The sequence below is a fragment of the Lipomyces japonicus genome (assembly GCF_038497905.1).
Source record: "Lipomyces japonicus strain CBS 7319 unplaced genomic scaffold V1514scaffold_19, whole genome shotgun sequence".
NCBI classification, from domain to species: Eukaryota; Fungi; Ascomycota; class Lipomycetes; order Lipomycetales; family Lipomycetaceae; genus Lipomyces; species Lipomyces japonicus.
In genome coordinates this window covers 51,343-68,314 of record NW_027117831.1, presented here as the reverse complement: position 1 = coordinate 68,314, position 16,972 = coordinate 51,343, and the positions used below count along the sequence as shown (strand labels likewise).

The following is a 16,972-nucleotide window of genomic DNA, read 5'->3' as shown; positions in this document are numbered from 1 at the left end:
AAAATAGTTTGTACTGTATTTCAAAATAAATCTGTAATGTTCAAAAAATCGTCTAATCGACATGTCAAATTCGAACGGTCGTGGCCACCATGGTCACGTGACTGAACGAACATCTCTGGCGAAATTGCGGGCAGCCCTTTTTCACCTGTCGAACGTCTTTCTCCAACCCACCAACTTGTCACCTACGAAACCCCGCAGCTCATCGTCCTCGATCCCAGCTTTCAAACTTTTCAATTCATTTCTCCTTTACTCTCAACCCAACACCCTTTTTCTCGCTTGCTCACTCACTCACTTTCTCACCATCCCTTCCATCCATCAGTCATGACCGCCAACGTCGAGCAGCAGCATCAACAACAAGTCTTTGACAAGCAATTCCCCACCGAATCGGCTTCTTCCTCTCCTACAAGCTCGACTTCAGTTGCTCCTTCTGCTACTACCATTTCGATTCCGACCATATCTACGACTTCTGCTTCTGCTACTGCTACCACCACCGCTGCAGCTCCGCCCGCGGCTGATTCGTCTTCACAACGTGAAGAATCGTTCGCTCCGACCACGCTAACATTGCGCGCATTGGTATCGACCAAGGAAGCCGGCATCATTATTGGCAAGCAAGGAAAAAACGTAGCCGACTTGCGTGAGGAGACCGGCGTCAAGGCCGGCGTGACAAAAGTAGTGCCGAGCGTGCCAGATCGGGTCCTGTCCGTGACCGGATCATTGGATGGCGTGGCAAGAGCGTACGCGATGGCGTCACAGACATTGATCGAGTCGCCTCCGGCAAACACGAACAGCCCGCCGGGCACGACGTCGATCCGGTTGCTGATCTCACATAATCAGATGGGTTCCATCATCGGCCGCATGGGCGTAAATATCAAGGCGATTCAGGACGAATGCAGCGTGCGCATGGTTGCATCCAAGGACACGTTGCCGTACTCGACCGAGCGAGTGGTCGAGGTCCAAGGTACGGCGGACGCGATTCACAAGGCCGTGTGGCGGATCGCCAAGTGCCTGCTCGATGACTGGGAGCGTGGTGCCAACACTACATTGTACATTCCTCAGGCCCGGCAGGAATACGGCACAGCAGCGGCCTTGGCATCAATATCATCACCATCGTCGGCCGGCACCCATCACCACCACCATCATCATCAGCAACGCATACGGACCGGCAATCCGGCCGATTTTGACGAGAATTCGTCACATGGTGGTAAGCAGGCGGCATCATCATCATCATCATCATCGGCAGCGGTTGAAGGTGACCAAACGCAAAATATTTCCATTCCGGCCGACATGGTTGGCTGCATCATTGGCCGCGGAGGTTCCAAGATTCAAGAAATCAGGCGCGCCAGTGGTGCCCGCATCTCGATCGCTAAGCAACCACATGATGAATCTGGTGAGCGCATGTTTACTATTAGAGGTACGCCTGAAGAGAACGAGCAAGCATTGTACCTTTTGTATGAACAACTTGAACATGAAAAGCTTCGACGTCAACGCGAGCAAGCACAAGATGAGTAAGTTTTGAATATTTACTATTGATCAAATGACAATTTAAATTTGGTTGATTAACAAACCGTTTCACAGCGAGTAATTAAAGGGCACATTATAAATTTTTTTCTCACTTCCTCCTCCTCCTCCTTCATTTTTTACTGATTCTACGTCTTCCTGTCTTCCTCTTCCTTGTCTTTTTTTCTCCTCTCTCCTTCTTCATTTGCTCATTCATATCGTTTTCCCTTTTCATTTCTTTCTTTTTTTCCTTTCTCATCCCTGCGACTACCTAAAAAAATATAACAAGAGGATTATCAATCAACACAATGTATTTAATATTAACGAATATGTGTATAATACAACATTTTTGCAAAAAAAAAAAAAAATTAAAAAAAAGGAAAAAGAAAAATAGATTAAGAATGTAAACCCTTTTGTCGAGTCTTGGTCAAATTGCAGTCGACATTAAACTTACTTGTGTCATTTAGACATGAGGCGGTGCTCATTTTTTTAAAAATTCCTGACAGTGAGATTAAATTTATTTTTTTTTTAACATTGCTTATTTATGACGCACAAAACAGGGACATCTGGAAAGGATTCGGTATACCAACTATCACATTGGATGACTACTACATTAATTCGCTCTACATTCCCTGCTTGCAGTAACTCATCACTGCACAGTTTCTCCGGATCCAGAAATAAAACGTAAGCTGCATGTTTTTTTCAAACCTACAAAAAATTGAACATGCAAACATAATAGAAATTTGGCATGCAGTCCCGCAAAGTGGTTATTCTTAAACGAGCATTCGCATTCGCATTCGCAGTCAAGGTTTTTTTCCTTTTAAAAAAAAAAAAAGCTTTTTATTTAATGGATGCAATATAGTAACCCGATTGATTGCGCAGTGTCAGCAAACTCTTGCTGCAATTTCGGTGGTCCTTATCTGTCCTTATATATCAAATAACGGTCACGAAATGAACACAATTATTACAAGTGACAAAATAAATCTTAGCATGCATCATTTTGAAAATATATGATAATAATTTAGCTTGAGCAAGATAAGGTGGTATTATCAGTGTTAATTATTGAAATAGCGTGAGTCATATTGAACAAACGGTTAATTGAATCGAATTATTCAATTTTCACTGAGCGAACACTTTCGCAAATTTTTTTTCAGATCCGTTTGACACAAAAATAATAAATAATTAAGAATTTCCTACCTGGTTTGCCAAACCATTATAAAAATTCAAATTAAGCCTAACTTTTGCGCTGTCTGTTGTAAATTTATCTCCTGTAGATATCAAGAGTGCACCATTAGCCCTGTCAAAATCGCCAAGCAGTTTCAAATTTTCAATTACGGCCTTGCGTTCCGGTTTAACTATAAATGACACATGTTGAACATTATTTTTGTAAATTCCTTGATCATCAGCATGACTGTTGATTACTTCAGCAAGTTCCTTGACAGTTTGCAATAAATTTTGTGCCTGCTCGACAGTCAGGTTATTCGGTGTTTCCATAACGCGAAGAAACTTTAAATTACGCAGATCCGTTATTCCATTTGATCCAAATTTAGGATAACATTGTTTCACGTCAAAAGAATGCCGACGCAGGTGAAGTTCAATTTTGGTCAGCGTCGTCCACATTTTTGTTGGGATTGCTGGTTCGTCTTTGATAAACCCGTCTAGATGCAACATTGATAGTTTAGGGCAGTTTTGATGCAGCTCTTCCAAAAGTTGAAAATAAGGTCCTAAGACAAAATTATTATTAACTCATCAACTCATTTAGTGATGACTATTTCCCCATTAACATACATACCATTACCAATAAGATATAAAAATACTGACTGAAGACCTTTAAAATTTGAACCAAGAGTCGCTGCCAAACATCTGCTTAACTTGCAATGGTAAATCGAAATATTTTTGATTTTTGACAAATGATGACCAAACATTTCACCGTTATATTGCAATTTTGAGAAATCAATTTCACAAAGTTGCACGTCATCAAGATTAGGAAATGCAAAAAAAATATTCATAAATGATAACGATGACAAGATTTTAGCAATAAGTGAAAACTTGCGTAACGACGGAACCAAAAAAGTTGAGGACAATGTCGGACAAATTATTTGAAATCCCATTGGTGCGGTCAATCTCAATGTCAAACATTGCAAATTCGTGCACCTGCCAATCGTAGATTCCAACGCTCTGGCAACCATGTTTGCTTCTTCGGTAACGCTTGATTGGACATGAATTGAAATTTCTTTGACATATGACTTCAAACCGGGTGAGTGCGTAAATAGTTTTGCCAGTGCATATAGCGGCCGGATTTGCTCGACATTCAAATCTTCGAAAAGAATAGGTTGAAACTGAATTTGCATAAAAAAACGTCAGCCTCATGCCTTAATTAGATGACTTAAGTAATTACGCACCAATGCTCTGAATTGTCGAGACACGTAGCAATATTCCATTACTTCACGATTTCTTTGCTTCTTGTCGCCTGGCAACAATAAATCGGGCGGTAAGATATAAAAAATAATCATGTCCAATATTTCTTGCGGCATATGTTGAATCATGCACTTGCCATGCTGCAAATTTCGGTTTGAAATTTCGTTGACTTGCGACGGTAATGGTTCAGCCTGACGAGGTATGATTCGTCTGTTGCCGTGGGCTCGTTTGGCCAAAGGAACGTTGTCATCGTCGTCATTAATTTCATAGTAATCGTACGTCTTACCCCTAACCGGCTTGTTCACTTGTTCATCTTCACTATCATCCGATGCCACGTAATTTAAATCATCTTCGTCATCACCAGAGGTGGTTAACTTTCGAATAAACAGTCCCGCGGATCGTCTCGAACCACGTCGGCTTCGCTTCGACAACGACGAGGATTTGCTGCCCGTTCGCTTTGGTGGCATAAAAATATTCTAATCTGGCCGTGTAAAAATTGAAATTTTTTTTTCCCTAGCATTCAGTGTCGTGATAATTAGGATTATATCCATGCAATACTGATCGATCAGATTTCGAATGAAGTTTACAAAATGAATAAACTCAGCCGCCGCACCTTCAAAAAGATAATACATTAAATATATTCATTTACCGCTCTTCAACAAAACGAGACTCGATTAAACATTTGCATGCATACAAAAAATTTAGACTAAAAAATAAAATGCATCCAGCATTCGACATAGTAAATCAAGAATACGTCAAGCAACACAATACTCATGACCTAACCAATATAATGCCAGCCAAACCAAAATCTTAAACATCAGTAAAGACGTGCCGGATTTCAATCTGACATTCCGGCATTTGAATAATCATTTGTCAAGCCATGAAACCTAAATGTAAACGCAATGGCATACAAAAATCCTAGAAGGGCCATGCTAAACAGCGGTATCAAAAGTCCCAGCCCCTGGAAATCGTTAGAACACACGGAAGAAAATACCAAAAAAAAAAAAAAAAAAAACATAAAATACGTAAAATACGTAAAATAAATATAATTACAATGTTTATACTCAGGCTTAAATCATTTGTTGCATGCAAAGTTTGAACATGTAAGTCGTTGAAGTTGTTGTGCGTTTCGCATTCATCAGCCACGCTTTCCATACTCGCATTATATCCGCTGTCCTCTGAAAATATCCATTAATAAAAAAAAGTATCATAGTAACAAGTTATGTATAATATACCAGCTTCGGATATTTCGTCAGTCTTTAAGCAGTTACAGCGTGATTCATCTGGTATAGGTAACAGGAATACATCGCAGGGATTATCAGTCTGAGAAGGCGTGAGAGGCAGAAACGAGATTGTTCTTTCTTGACCATGTTCGGTATTCTTTTCAAAATTCTCTATTACTTCTGGTGTTAATAACGTAAAACGAGAAGCATTAGGAGGTCTCAAAATGAGCTTTTCAACACTGGCATCATTGGTATCTTTTTCTTCAATTTTAATTTTTTCTGCAGTTCCTGCAATATCAGAGCTGCTTGTTGACACTTTCAAGTTGCTAACTGACGACTGAATAAAAAGATCTTTGGTAACTTTAGATTTTGAAACGGGAATAAGGCTATTGATGGCACTATATTTCGACTGCTTCAATTCCGACAAGGGCAATCTGGTCTGGCTTGCCAGCGATACCGCCTGCATAGTAGCGAAACTGGATGCACGTTTAAGAGTCAGCAAAGGCCTTTTCACAAAATCAACAGGCATCCGTGCGGATGCATATTTCATGTCATTTCTTGAAGATTGCTTAGCGCACTCCGTTTTAAGGAATGAATTGGTTCCCTTGTGTTCTAGTATGACTGTCTTGACAGGAGTCGCTGTTGAAGTCAAACTTAGTTGATCGTCATGATAAATATTGACCTGCGTAGAAGCCATGCTTAATTTTGGACTATTCCCGGCAAGACGAATACGTGCAGACATATTTCAGCTGATGGAATACAGTTTTTCTGATCACTTGGTCCGTTTGGATTTGGAGATGTAGTCGAGCATAGCCCTAACCGCCGGCGTGGTTTTGTTTAGGAAAAATTATCTCTGCAACCCCAGCACAATAAATAATAGTAAGCAAACAAAATCAATTCAGATTTTTATTTTATTTTTTTAATCAGATACGTGGCACAATTTTTGAACGAGATTATAATACGCCATGAGCTTGTCAAACTGCAGATTTTATGAGAACAAGTTTCCAGAAGTTGACGATGTGGTCGTGGTCAATGTTCGACAGGTAAGATAAATTGAAATAAGCGAATGATAAAAACATGCGGCATAAATTTTTTTTTATTAATTATGTGCATAGATTGCTGAGATGGGAGCATACGTGAAGCTTCTTGAATATGATAATATCGAGGGCATGATTTTGCTTTCAGAATTGTCACGTCGCCGAATTCGATCAATCCAGAAGCTCATTCGCGTTGGTAGAAACGAAGTTGTGGTCGTGCTCAGAGTGGACAAGGAAAAGGGATACATTGATCTTTCCAAACGTCGAGTTTCGGCAGAGGACGTGATCAAGTGTGAAGAAAAATTTAACAAGTCTAAAGCAGTGCATTCAATCCTGCGACACGTTGCGGAAAAGAACAACATTTCCCTTGAAGAACTGTATACCACGATTGGATGGCCTTTGTACCGCAAATATGGACACGCATATGACGCGTTCAAGATCGCAATCACGAATCCGGAAACCGTGTTTGAAGGTATCGAGGCACCTTCAAAAGTCGTATTGGAGGACTTATTGCAACACATTGCCCGACGACTCACGCCACAGCCGACCAAGGTGCGTGCCGACGTTGACGTCACATGTTTTGGCTACGAAGGAATCGATGCGGTCAAGACCGCACTTAAGAAAGCAGAAGCAGTGCATACTGATGAGGTTCCGATCAAGGTTAGGCTTGTGTCGCCTCCGTTGTACGTCCTCACGTCGCACTGCCTCGACAAGCAACTCGGAATCGAGGCCCTGGAGAAAGCGATTGTTGAGATCGAGACCAGCATTAAGCAAGCAGGTGGAGAATTCACGGTCAGGATGCAACCCAAGGCCGTCACCGAGAGCGATGATGCTGAATTACAAGCACTTATGGAACGGAAAGAACTTGAAAACAAGCAAGTGTCTGGTGACGATGACGACTCTGAGAGCGAGGCTGGTGATATTGAATAGACAGTTATCGGTTTTGTTAAAAAGTTTCTTTTTTTCAGTGGTTTGTATTTTGTTCACATATGTTGTCAACGGATATGGAGTTTTGCAAGAATATACATGAACGATTGCTGATGTATACATTTTTATAAGTTATTGTTAAAAAAAATAATATTACAAACACTACAAATATACGTACTCCCAAGACCCAATATCAAAAAAAAAATAAACCCATCCCAATAAAAACAACAACATTATTCGTTAAAACATAGTCCCAAACTCATATAATATTAGCGATTGAAATCCTTTGCCTTTTAACACACTGCCTCTCTTCTGACTCCATCTGACGTAAATTTTCTGCATCGAATAAATTGTATTCTTTCTTGTCCTTAACTTGCCGTCCACGTTTCTTCTCGACACCTGCAACAAGAACCGTTGTTACCGATCCCACTAACAACGGGCCTAAATTACGACCGACTTCGAATATCTTGGCATCAATACCAAACGACTGGCATTGTGCTTCAAATTGAACACGAGAGGCATTCAGTGCCTGCATGCCGGCAAGATCACTTAAGTGATTTTCTAGTCCTACCCAGTTGCACCAAGCTTTAGAATCGTCGCTGGTGCCACCGTTCTGCACGTCATAAGTAAACATGTGCGGAGTCGTGCCAATGTGTTCGTGAGTGCCAGCGGAAGGCGGCATGTTACTGACAATGGCCTGAATACTAAGCATGTAACTACTGCTATCGGCCCCAAGGTTGGAGTTGCTTCCAGTTTTGCCAATACTGCTGCTAGAACTACCCTCACTATTCGTTTCTCCCCAAATCCAAGCGTCTGAGCTAGCTTGCATGTCACCGGATACTAAAGCCATAAGATCTTCGTCATCCTCAATTCTAAAATTGCATGGATCACTCGCAAGCCTTTCCTTGAGAAGAAGAAGAAAACCCTCGATATAGAGCCCACAAGCCACATTAACCTCACGGTGCTCATGAACAGCAGCCAAAACTTTGACGCATACCATGGCATGAAGGAATTCACCACGAGCAATCAACGCCAATGTAGACCGCCAAATGTTAGTTAACACAAACACAGTTGATGTCTCCGTTATTCTTTCTGCCCAAATTTGTTCGGAAGATTTTGAATCTACAGATAACATCGGCTTTGGCCCGTCAGATGTTATCATTGTGCGTTGAAGAAAAGTAGCTGTTTCTAGGGAGATTCCTGCACACCTGGAAAGTGCAAACGAACGTAGGTCAGCAGGAGCGTGCGGGGATAAATTGTGACGGTGAAGAGTAAGTCGCAGATGCTGCAAAAGCGAAAGTGGAATAAGAGCTAAAGGGTCGAGCATGAGAGATGATGATGTGAAAGCAGTAGCAGGTGAAGAAATTGGAGAGGTTGAACCAGCATTGGCCAAAAATGGAAAAGCAGACCACGCCTGAGAAAAATAACCATCGAAAGTGGACAACGTGGTCCTAGTCAGAACTGGAGATTTAAGTGTGTGTCGAAGAGGGGACAAGACTCGAAGAACGTGAATGGTCGGAACTAAGTAACAACCAACAAACGAAGACGACGAAGATGACGAAAACAAAGGCAAGCTGGTCTCTCCAGGCGAGCCGGGAGGTGAGAGTTCTAGAGGTTGTGGTGGTAAAGTAACTCCAGTACTGGACAAGCAATGACAGTCAACTGGAATTGGAAACGAAACGTCACATTCGTCATCAGATACGAGAGGGGAACGGCCAAGTTCGGCGGAAAGAATCCTATCCCACACGTACATGGCCCACCACACACGACGCCGAACTTCAAGAGCAAGAAATGACAATCCAGGAGTTGCGATTTCACGGTGAAGACCAATGTCTATTGCCATGCGAATGGCTGCTGCAAGCCAGGTCCAGGCAGCAGAGGTGCAATTAATCTCGTAAAGAAAAACTGTAAGTAAAAGGGCCATTCGGCAATGATCAATAGTAAACGAGTCATTGAAATAGTCTATGAGGGTCCGGGCGGCAACAATGTAGTCTCTACCCTTTTGTGTAGCCACACGGGCCTGTTCACCGTGAAGAGGCTGGGCGCGGGCACCGCAGGCCATCATGGCGAGTAAAAGAGATGCCCAAGCAGGTGAAACCGCGGAAAGGCCAGCAGTGTCGTTAGGAGCAGAGTATAGGCCTTCAAATTGAGATAGGAATGTTTGCCAATGCACAATAGGCATCCAAGAATGAAAGGACTCGTAATAATGGCCAATTAGAGTTTGTGCCTCGTGCTTGGGAGGCAGTGCGAGAGCAGAGCGAATGTCTTGAGTCGAAGACAAAAGAGCTTGATGAGCCTCAACCGCACCGGCACGATATTGCGCTGGAGGCTTAAATGCGCCGCGATTGTACTTTATCAAATGAGCTCTAAGGGTGGAGAAGTCAATATCAATGCGGGCGCGAGGCATACTATGCTGCGATGGCAGCGGCATGGGTATGGCCGGGACCTCTGAGACATTGTAGGGTGCTTCGCCCGAGCAAGGGTATTCATATTCGTAGTCACGATCGCTGCGGCAATTTATGCTAGTTCTAGGCAACCCATCCGATGCTGCAGAGGCCAGAGCCGTAATGTGGGCCCTAGCGCATTCAAGTTGGCGCTCCAGATCTTGAATCTGCTTGAGTGACGACATGCGACGGGAATGATCTTTTGTGAATTGACAAGTGAGCATGCGCGATAAACATTCCGAGCAAGCTGAGTCTTCAAACGCATCGCACTTGACCTTACGCTCACGACAGGCATCGCACGACGGGTCCTTGCGACGTTGTCGGAATGGCCGACGTACCGGTGGAACACGATGCACGTAGGCAACTTGCTGCTCACTGTGGGGTTGATATTGCTGGTGGTGCACGGAAAATTGTGGTGATTGTGGTAGCTGAGATTGCTGCGGCGGTGCAGGCATGTCTGGCATGGCACTGAAGCTGGAGGAGTGTCGAAGAACGAGTAATTATAGCACAAATGATTGAATATCTGACATCAAGGGACCACATCATCGCCGGACCCCGCAATCGAGGGCAAGGGTGAGGGCAAGGGCAAGAGCGAAGGCAAGGGCAAGGGCCGCTGACGTCGGATGCCGGCACTTTCTGCCGGAACCGGAACCGGAACCGAAGTGACATGTCATCGGAGTCCAGGTTGCACTTGCAAGCACCCAGCGTCGGCGCAGATATGCTATGCCATTGACGGACCCTGACCCTGACCCTGATTCTGATTTGTAAATTGAAGTTATCTGATGAAGATCAGACTTCCACTGTAACCGTAAGTCCTCTCTCACGATTTTCTTTTCATGGCCGATGTGGCCTCCGCCTTTGTTCCGTCAGTTGTGGACAGGCCTGTTACCGTGCGTCATTTTCTAGACAGGCCTGTGTCGCAGTCTGCCGCTATCGACGGCAGCGGCTCGCGTAGGTCGGCTACCCATTCGTCGTCATCCGCACTTGGTGGCCTTAATCGGTCATCGTCCATGCGCAGCAAGCATGTTTCTAGTGTCGAACTCAATGCCGCTTCACTCGATCATGTTCGTCGTCTTCTTGCCCAACTTCTTCGGGATCACGGAATTCCCAACCCCGAACGTTGGGAGAGCGCATTGCTTCCCATCCTCCTGCAAGCTACCGACGATCTTGATCCCGACGTCCGCGCTGGCGATAACATCGATGTCCGCAGCTTTGTCAAGCTAAAGCGCATTCCTGGTGGCGTTCCAAATGATTCCTCGTATTTATCCGGCGTTGTCTTTACAAAGAACCTGGCTCTCAAGTCAATGCCCAGATCGATCCCATATGCTCGTATTTTGCTGATTGCATTTCCCATCGAGTTTAAACGTAACGAACCTGAAGCGCACAGATCAAGATTGAGAGCTGCTGCATCTATTCTGTCATCGGCTGCACCCACATTATCTACACCAACAACACAAGCCAGTGCGACATCGACTACAACTGCTACAACAACCGCAGGCAACGTCCGTTCCAATGCAAATGCTGCTATAGGTTCCAATTCTATTGTTTCTTCTGATTTCCTGGAAAAAGATGTGTTTTTGACAAAAAAACTTCATTCTAATGCCAACAGTCAACAATTTATGTCGCTTGAACAAGTCATGCAACTGGAGCGCGAATACATCCAAAAGCTTGTCGCTGGTATAGTTGCCAGGAAACCTTCCGTTGTGCTAGTTGAACATGGCATATCTGGTATGGCTCTTTCTATTTTGCAAAAGAAGAACATTGCCGTTGCATACAACGTCAATCCTCGTGTGATGCATGCTGTATCCAGGTCAACGGGAGCAGACATTGTCACCTCGGCTGAGATTCTCATGAATGACTATGACCTTGTCAATCCACCTGAATCTCCACATGTTGGAAACTGCGGGACGTTTGAAATCAAAACCTACGTTCTTGACCAAACTACCAAAAAAACGTTTATATTCATGTCTCAATGTCCTCGCCAGCTCGCATGCACAATTGTACTTAGAGGAGGCGACATGGATACTCTTCATAAAATTAAATACATTACAAATTTTATGGTATATGTCGTTTATAATCTCAGGTTGGAGACTTGCTTAATGCGGGACGAATCCGTATTCAATCCCGCGCCTGGATCGACGTATTCCAAAAATAAACTGTCGTCCAGAATGACTTTGAACAACCATGATTCGGAGATTGTTAATCTTAATGAAGATGGTACCACAGGGTATTATGACAACTTGGTCAACATTTATAATAACCGCATTGTTTCAACATCACCGTTTGTTCACGTATCTCAACCGTACCTGCTTTCCAAGGCAAGAAACATTGAACGAAGACTACAGGTTGCAATTAAAGCTACTGAGGACTTTGACCATACTTTTTACAACGAAATGAATGAAAAAGGTGATTTAGTGTGTTTTCTCACTTGTTTTCAATATATTTACGCAACTCTAATATATTTACATAGACTCAGACGGCATAGCTAATGTTGTGATGGCGGCAAAAAATAAAGATATTGAAAATGCTGATGAAGCTGCTCTCAAATTGGTCGGGCAAGAACTTTTAAACCACCTTCCTGGTAGAGGTGAAGTATTACTGAAGGAGACCCAACACGCTATTTTGCAATTAGAGAGAGACAAGTTGGAGTATGCGTTGATTATTCAAAAGAGGCAGTGGGAGGTCTATTTGTCACAGTTCTCACGCTACTTGTTTGACCCTTTCATGTATCAGCATATAACTATTCTTTACTCCTTAAGTTGCCAAATAACTACGGCACCATGCACCGGTCCCGAACTTGTATCTATTCAGTATTATCACGATGGGGATTGCACACTTGGCCAGTTTATCGAAGGAATTTGTGACACGGCCGATCAGCGCTGTTCAGACGGCTGCTCGTACATTCTTGCCCAACATTACAGGTCATATGTCCATGATAAAGGTCGCATAAACGTCAATGTTGAAAAAGTGTCCTGTCGCATTCCTGGAATGGAAAACACAATTTTGATGTGGTCTCATTGCAATATATGTAATGTTTCTTTTCCGCCTGTGCCAATGTCTGAAGACTCGTGGAAATATTCGTTTGGAAAATTTCTCGAACTTTCTTTTAATTCCTCACCATTGTCTCCCCGTGCCGAAGTTTGTCCACATGATATTCACAAAGACCATGTTCGCATTTTTGGATTACGAAATCTGGCGGTAAAATTTGAATATCGTCCTATCGAACTATTAGAAATTGCTTTTCCGCGCACGCAATTATTATGGAAGCCGCAGATTGATATTCGATTGCGGGTAGAAGAATTTGTTGCAATAGAAGGTCGAATCGAAAGGTTTTTTGATTCAGTCCAAGCTCGGCTTGATTCTGTAAGGGTTGACGAGTTTACTGTATCTGATCGGAGTGAGGATGCTCGCATCAGAATCGAACTTTTGCGAGAACGGGCAATCAACGAAAGACAAGATCTTCAGGATGTACTGGAGACCATATATAAAGATTCAAATCATAGGGATTATTTACAGCTTAACAGAGTAATTCGTACATTACAAGAACAGGTTGTTCAGTGGGATTTGGAATTTGCAGATTTTGACCGATTATTTTTTCCTTCTGAGAAAGATATCGCGAGATTGACTGCCATGCAATTGAAAAAGATGTTTGTAGAGCGCGATAGTTCATCTACATCTTTGACCGGGGAGGAACATAATACCGAAATGTCAAATCATTCAACCGACCTATCTTCTGCGGTAGAGCTTATGCCGGTTGCTGCTACAGATCGCACAACCCCTACAGACACACAGATTACTCCGTCAATTGCTGGAAGTGCCGCGCCTGTGGATTATTTAGGTTATAATGTATTAAAATCTCCAGAATATCCATTGGGTTCAATAGGATTTCCATCACCTGGCCTATCAACGTCAACAAAAGCAGACCCGCTGAATCAAGTCCCGTCTTTGAAACGATCGAGTCAGCAGTCCATGACTAAAGCCGTATTGTCAGCAAATGCAGTAGCAACTATAGATTCAAGTGACACCGATTTGAGTAAGAAGTCAGTGCCTACATTGAATATGAATATTCCACCAGCTGTTGAAGTTCAAGAGCCAACTCCAATTGAGCAACAGAATGATAATCAAGACGAATTAGAACCCACTACTTCAACGCCAATTCTTAATTCAACGTCCGAAGCAAGCACGACAATAATGGCACCAAAACAAGGAAGCATATATAAGCGCCGATATCCTCCGGACCGAATACAGCTCCCAGCTCAGTTTAAACATCGATTCACGCAAGGCACAACCCGCGAGCTTGCCCGACAATTACAGTTAAGTAGAGCTGGTGAGATGGGTTCTCATGGCGTACCTGCGTCGAATAACATTAGTGCTAGTGTCAGTTCTTTTACTGTTTCATCTAGTGCACAAAATAAAGTTGTCTCTCTTGCTCGACATTTTGATCAATTATCAAAAGAGTTTGAGAAAGAGCGTGCAAAAGAACGTCGCAAATTAGCGGCTGGCAGATCTCGAATGGTACTCACTTCGAAGCCGATTGTTGAAGTCTATAAAACTATTGAAGACGCGGTTGTTGAAGAAGAAGACGATGATGAGTCCGAAATTGGACAATCTGATGACGACGCGTTTTCTCACTCGGGTACAATATTTCGCCGTTCGAAAATTAAACGACCCAGAAAGTTGGCAGATAGTTTAGATTCATTGGTTGTTAAAGATGACGATCGAAAACCGCTATCACCAGTTTCTGCACCGCAAGCGAATTATTCGGATTATTCTGGTGTTTCTGGTAATGCCACTCATGAAAGTACCGACAATGACGTTGGGACTGATACTTCTTCTGTACTTTCTCCTAGACCGATTAAATCGCCTCTTTCAAACTATTTTTCAGTTGAAAGACTAAGTAATGCGCAAGATGAACAACAAGTGGTTTCCATCGAAGACCAAAAACCTAAACTGACACCTAAGGATGATGTTGATAAACAACTGCAAAGTGATGTTCCACAAAAGCCAAAGGAACAAGTTGTAACTTCTGGGATGGAGATGCCTCCTGTTCCAGAACGGGTCTCGTTGATGACGATGCTGTCAAATTTTTGGGCAGATAGGTCAGCAAGTGGATGGAAGGCACTTGATTATCCACTACAACCTTCGGAGCACATATTTATGGACTCTGATGTTATAGTTCGCGAAGATGAACCTTCTTCACTTATTGCATTTTGTTTATCGTCTCCGGACTATGTCGAAAAACTGCGCCAGATCCGAAATGCGGATGCCCAGGTACAAAACCAAGCACAAGCAGAAACAGGAGTGGATAATTATGATACAAGTAGCGTGTCTTCCAATGAAGACGTGAAGCCCGTACAAAATTCAGACCCAAATGTCTTATCATTTGCCAGAGTCAATTCTGAAGGCGATCCATCCACGCCAAACCCAGCGAACCAGTCTTCAAAAATTCAAGAAAAATCTGAAGACAATTTGCGGAAATGGCTTTTAAAGGAGACTGGAACACACTTAAAATATCAATTTCAAGAGGGTTCTGCAAAACTTTCATGCAAAATTTTTTATGCCGAACTGTTTGACGCTTTCAGAACGTTGTGCGGGTGTGAAGAGAGCTATATTCAATCACTTTCGCGATGCGTCAAATGGGATTCGACTGGTGGCAAGTCTGGCTCAGCTTTTTTAAAAACATTGGACGATCGGTTAATTGTGAAACAGCTCTCTCCGGCAGAGCTAGATTCGTTTATTAAGTTTGCCCCGTCGTATTTTCAATACATGGATCAAGTATTTTTTCATGATTTGCCTTCAGTGATTGCTAAGATTATGGGATTTTATCAAGTACAAGTTCGAAATCCGATAACGAATAAGTCAATGAAGATGGATATTCTTGTTATGGAGAATTTGTTTTACGATCGCAATCTTACGCGGATTTTTGATTTGAAAGGTTCAATGAGGAATCGTCACGTTGAACAGACCGGCAAGGCTAATGAGGTTTTACTTGATGAGAATATGGTTGAGTGTGAGTGGCTTCGTTGGCAAATCATAAATTAATACTAATATCTGCTTTGTTAGACATATTCGAATCGCCCTTGTTTGTTCGAGAACATGCAAAAAAGGTTCTTCGAGCATCATTGTGGAATGATACATTATTTCTTGCTAAAATGAATGTTATGGATTATTCGCTTGTTATTGCAATTGATCAAGACAAGCAGCAATTGGTTGTTGGTATTATTGGTGAGTTATAACACTGCGTGCTCTTAAAGTTGACATCACTCTAATTATTTTTTCTAAAGATTGCTTGAGAACATTCACATGGGATAAGAAACTTGAAAGTTGGGTTAAAGAGCGCGGACTTGTTGGTGGAGGAGGGAAAGTTCCTACTGTCGTGACTCCTAGGCAGTACAAGAATCGGTTCCGTGAAGCGATGGAGAGATATATTTTAATGGTGCCCGAGTAAGTATTATAGTTACCCTTCATTTCTAAGGACTGTAGTATTGATTGAAATAGTTTCTGGCATCAACTGTGACGTTAATTGATTTTACGAATTGTCTCTCAGTTTTTATGCAACTTGTATAATGAAGGAATGTATATTATATTGTAGAAGTAGTTATATAGGACGTTGTAATACAATGCCTTACTAATTGGCACTTAATGACATGATTTACTTAATAGAAAACGTTAACGTCCTTTTCAAATTCAATAATCACATTTTCATGAGGGATAAAAAACGGGCACACGACTCATTGGAAGTCCTGCACACTCAGCCAGATCTAGCGCTGTCGAGTACCTACACGATCCGTCCGAGAATGTCACAACCCAATCACATGCCGAACGATTGTCTCAACATGTCGAATGGAACACCCATTCAGTCATCTGTAGTCAAACGAATACATGCCGCGCTTTCGGCACAGAGACCACCACTGTGCCCACAAAATCCCCAAGCCGACGAGGATTTTTGGCGTATCCGTTGGAGGACCGTGACACGACTATATAAATTGAATGCTCATGCAGTGGAAGCAGCGCAGCTCCTCTCTCTGGAGCAAGTGCCAAACGACAAATCAATTCACTGCAGAATGGTTGCTTGAACACAACCGCGCAGAACTGCCAGACCCAACTCTATGTGCTCTGTGCCAGCACGGATACCCAGTAGCACCGCTTCTCCTACTGCGCTTTCATCACACCCTTCTGGCAACAGTGGTCGTTTCAAAAAGTCATGCGGACGCTCTTACGCGCTGATTTCCATGCTACCGTGATTTCTGCCGCGCAGGACATTAACCAATCCCGTCGTCGCTACCATTTCAGAGGGGACGCTTCACAGACCGTTATCTTGTTTCGCGAGTTTTTCGCCCGCGCTTCTGCCAATGCTAGGAAAGTGTAGTGCGCGTGCCTATATTTACATTCTTTTGTTGCGTTTGTGTTTTGATTTTTTTTCGTT

At 42.9% G+C, this 16,972-nt stretch overlaps 6 protein-coding genes across 6 annotated transcripts; 3 read left to right on the top strand and 3 right to left on the bottom strand.

The window, feature by feature from the left end:
• The first annotated feature begins 156 nt into the window (after positions 1–156).
• On the top strand, positions 157–1,805 carry V1514DRAFT_330822 (uncharacterized protein). The gene is made up of 2 exons (XM_066927569.1): positions 157–1,505; positions 1,576–1,805. The coding sequence occupies exons 1-2, from the start codon at positions 322–324 to the stop codon at positions 1,580–1,582; spliced, it is 1,191 nt and encodes a 396-aa protein (XP_066783366.1). The 5' UTR covers positions 157–321; the 3' UTR covers positions 1,583–1,805.
• Positions 1,806–2,679: 874 nt separating this feature from the next.
• Positions 2,680–4,650, bottom strand: V1514DRAFT_356897 (uncharacterized protein; the record flags this gene model as incomplete). The annotated part of the gene is made up of 3 exons (XM_066929652.1): positions 3,900–4,650; positions 3,290–3,836; positions 2,680–3,221 (listed from the first exon to the last, which is right to left on the bottom strand). Exons 1-3 carry the CDS (start codon positions 4,380–4,382, stop codon positions 2,680–2,682), a joined length of 1,572 nt encoding a protein of 523 aa, XP_066783365.1. The 5' UTR covers positions 4,383–4,650.
• Positions 4,517–5,919, bottom strand: V1514DRAFT_330818 (uncharacterized protein). Its single transcript, XM_066927568.1, has 3 exons — positions 5,151–5,919; positions 4,969–5,093; positions 4,517–4,876 (listed from the first exon to the last, which is right to left on the bottom strand). The coding sequence occupies exons 1-3, from the start codon at positions 5,878–5,880 to the stop codon at positions 4,754–4,756; spliced, it is 978 nt and encodes a 325-aa protein (XP_066783364.1). The 5' UTR covers positions 5,881–5,919; the 3' UTR covers positions 4,517–4,753.
• A 97-nt stretch (positions 5,920–6,016) lies between these two features.
• On the top strand, positions 6,017–7,267 carry V1514DRAFT_367688 (eukaryotic translation initiation factor 2 alpha subunit-domain-containing protein). Its single transcript, XM_066929878.1, has 2 exons — positions 6,017–6,181; positions 6,254–7,267. Exons 1-2 carry the CDS (start codon positions 6,104–6,106, stop codon positions 7,103–7,105), a joined length of 930 nt encoding a protein of 309 aa, XP_066783363.1. The 5' UTR covers positions 6,017–6,103; the 3' UTR covers positions 7,106–7,267.
• V1514DRAFT_330813 (fungal-specific transcription factor domain-containing protein) lies at positions 7,238–10,064 on the bottom strand. The gene has a single exon (XM_066927567.1). It carries the CDS (start codon positions 10,008–10,010, stop codon positions 7,362–7,364), a length of 2,649 nt encoding a protein of 882 aa, XP_066783362.1. The 5' UTR covers positions 10,011–10,064; the 3' UTR covers positions 7,238–7,361.
• Positions 10,065–10,348: 284 nt separating this feature from the next.
• On the top strand, positions 10,349–16,237 carry V1514DRAFT_330808 (uncharacterized protein). Its single transcript, XM_066927566.1, has 4 exons — positions 10,349–11,952; positions 12,017–15,556; positions 15,610–15,771; positions 15,831–16,237. The coding sequence occupies exons 1-4, from the start codon at positions 10,383–10,385 to the stop codon at positions 15,992–15,994; spliced, it is 5,436 nt and encodes a 1,811-aa protein (XP_066783361.1). The 5' UTR covers positions 10,349–10,382; the 3' UTR covers positions 15,995–16,237.
• Positions 16,238–16,972: the final 735 nt, after the last annotated feature.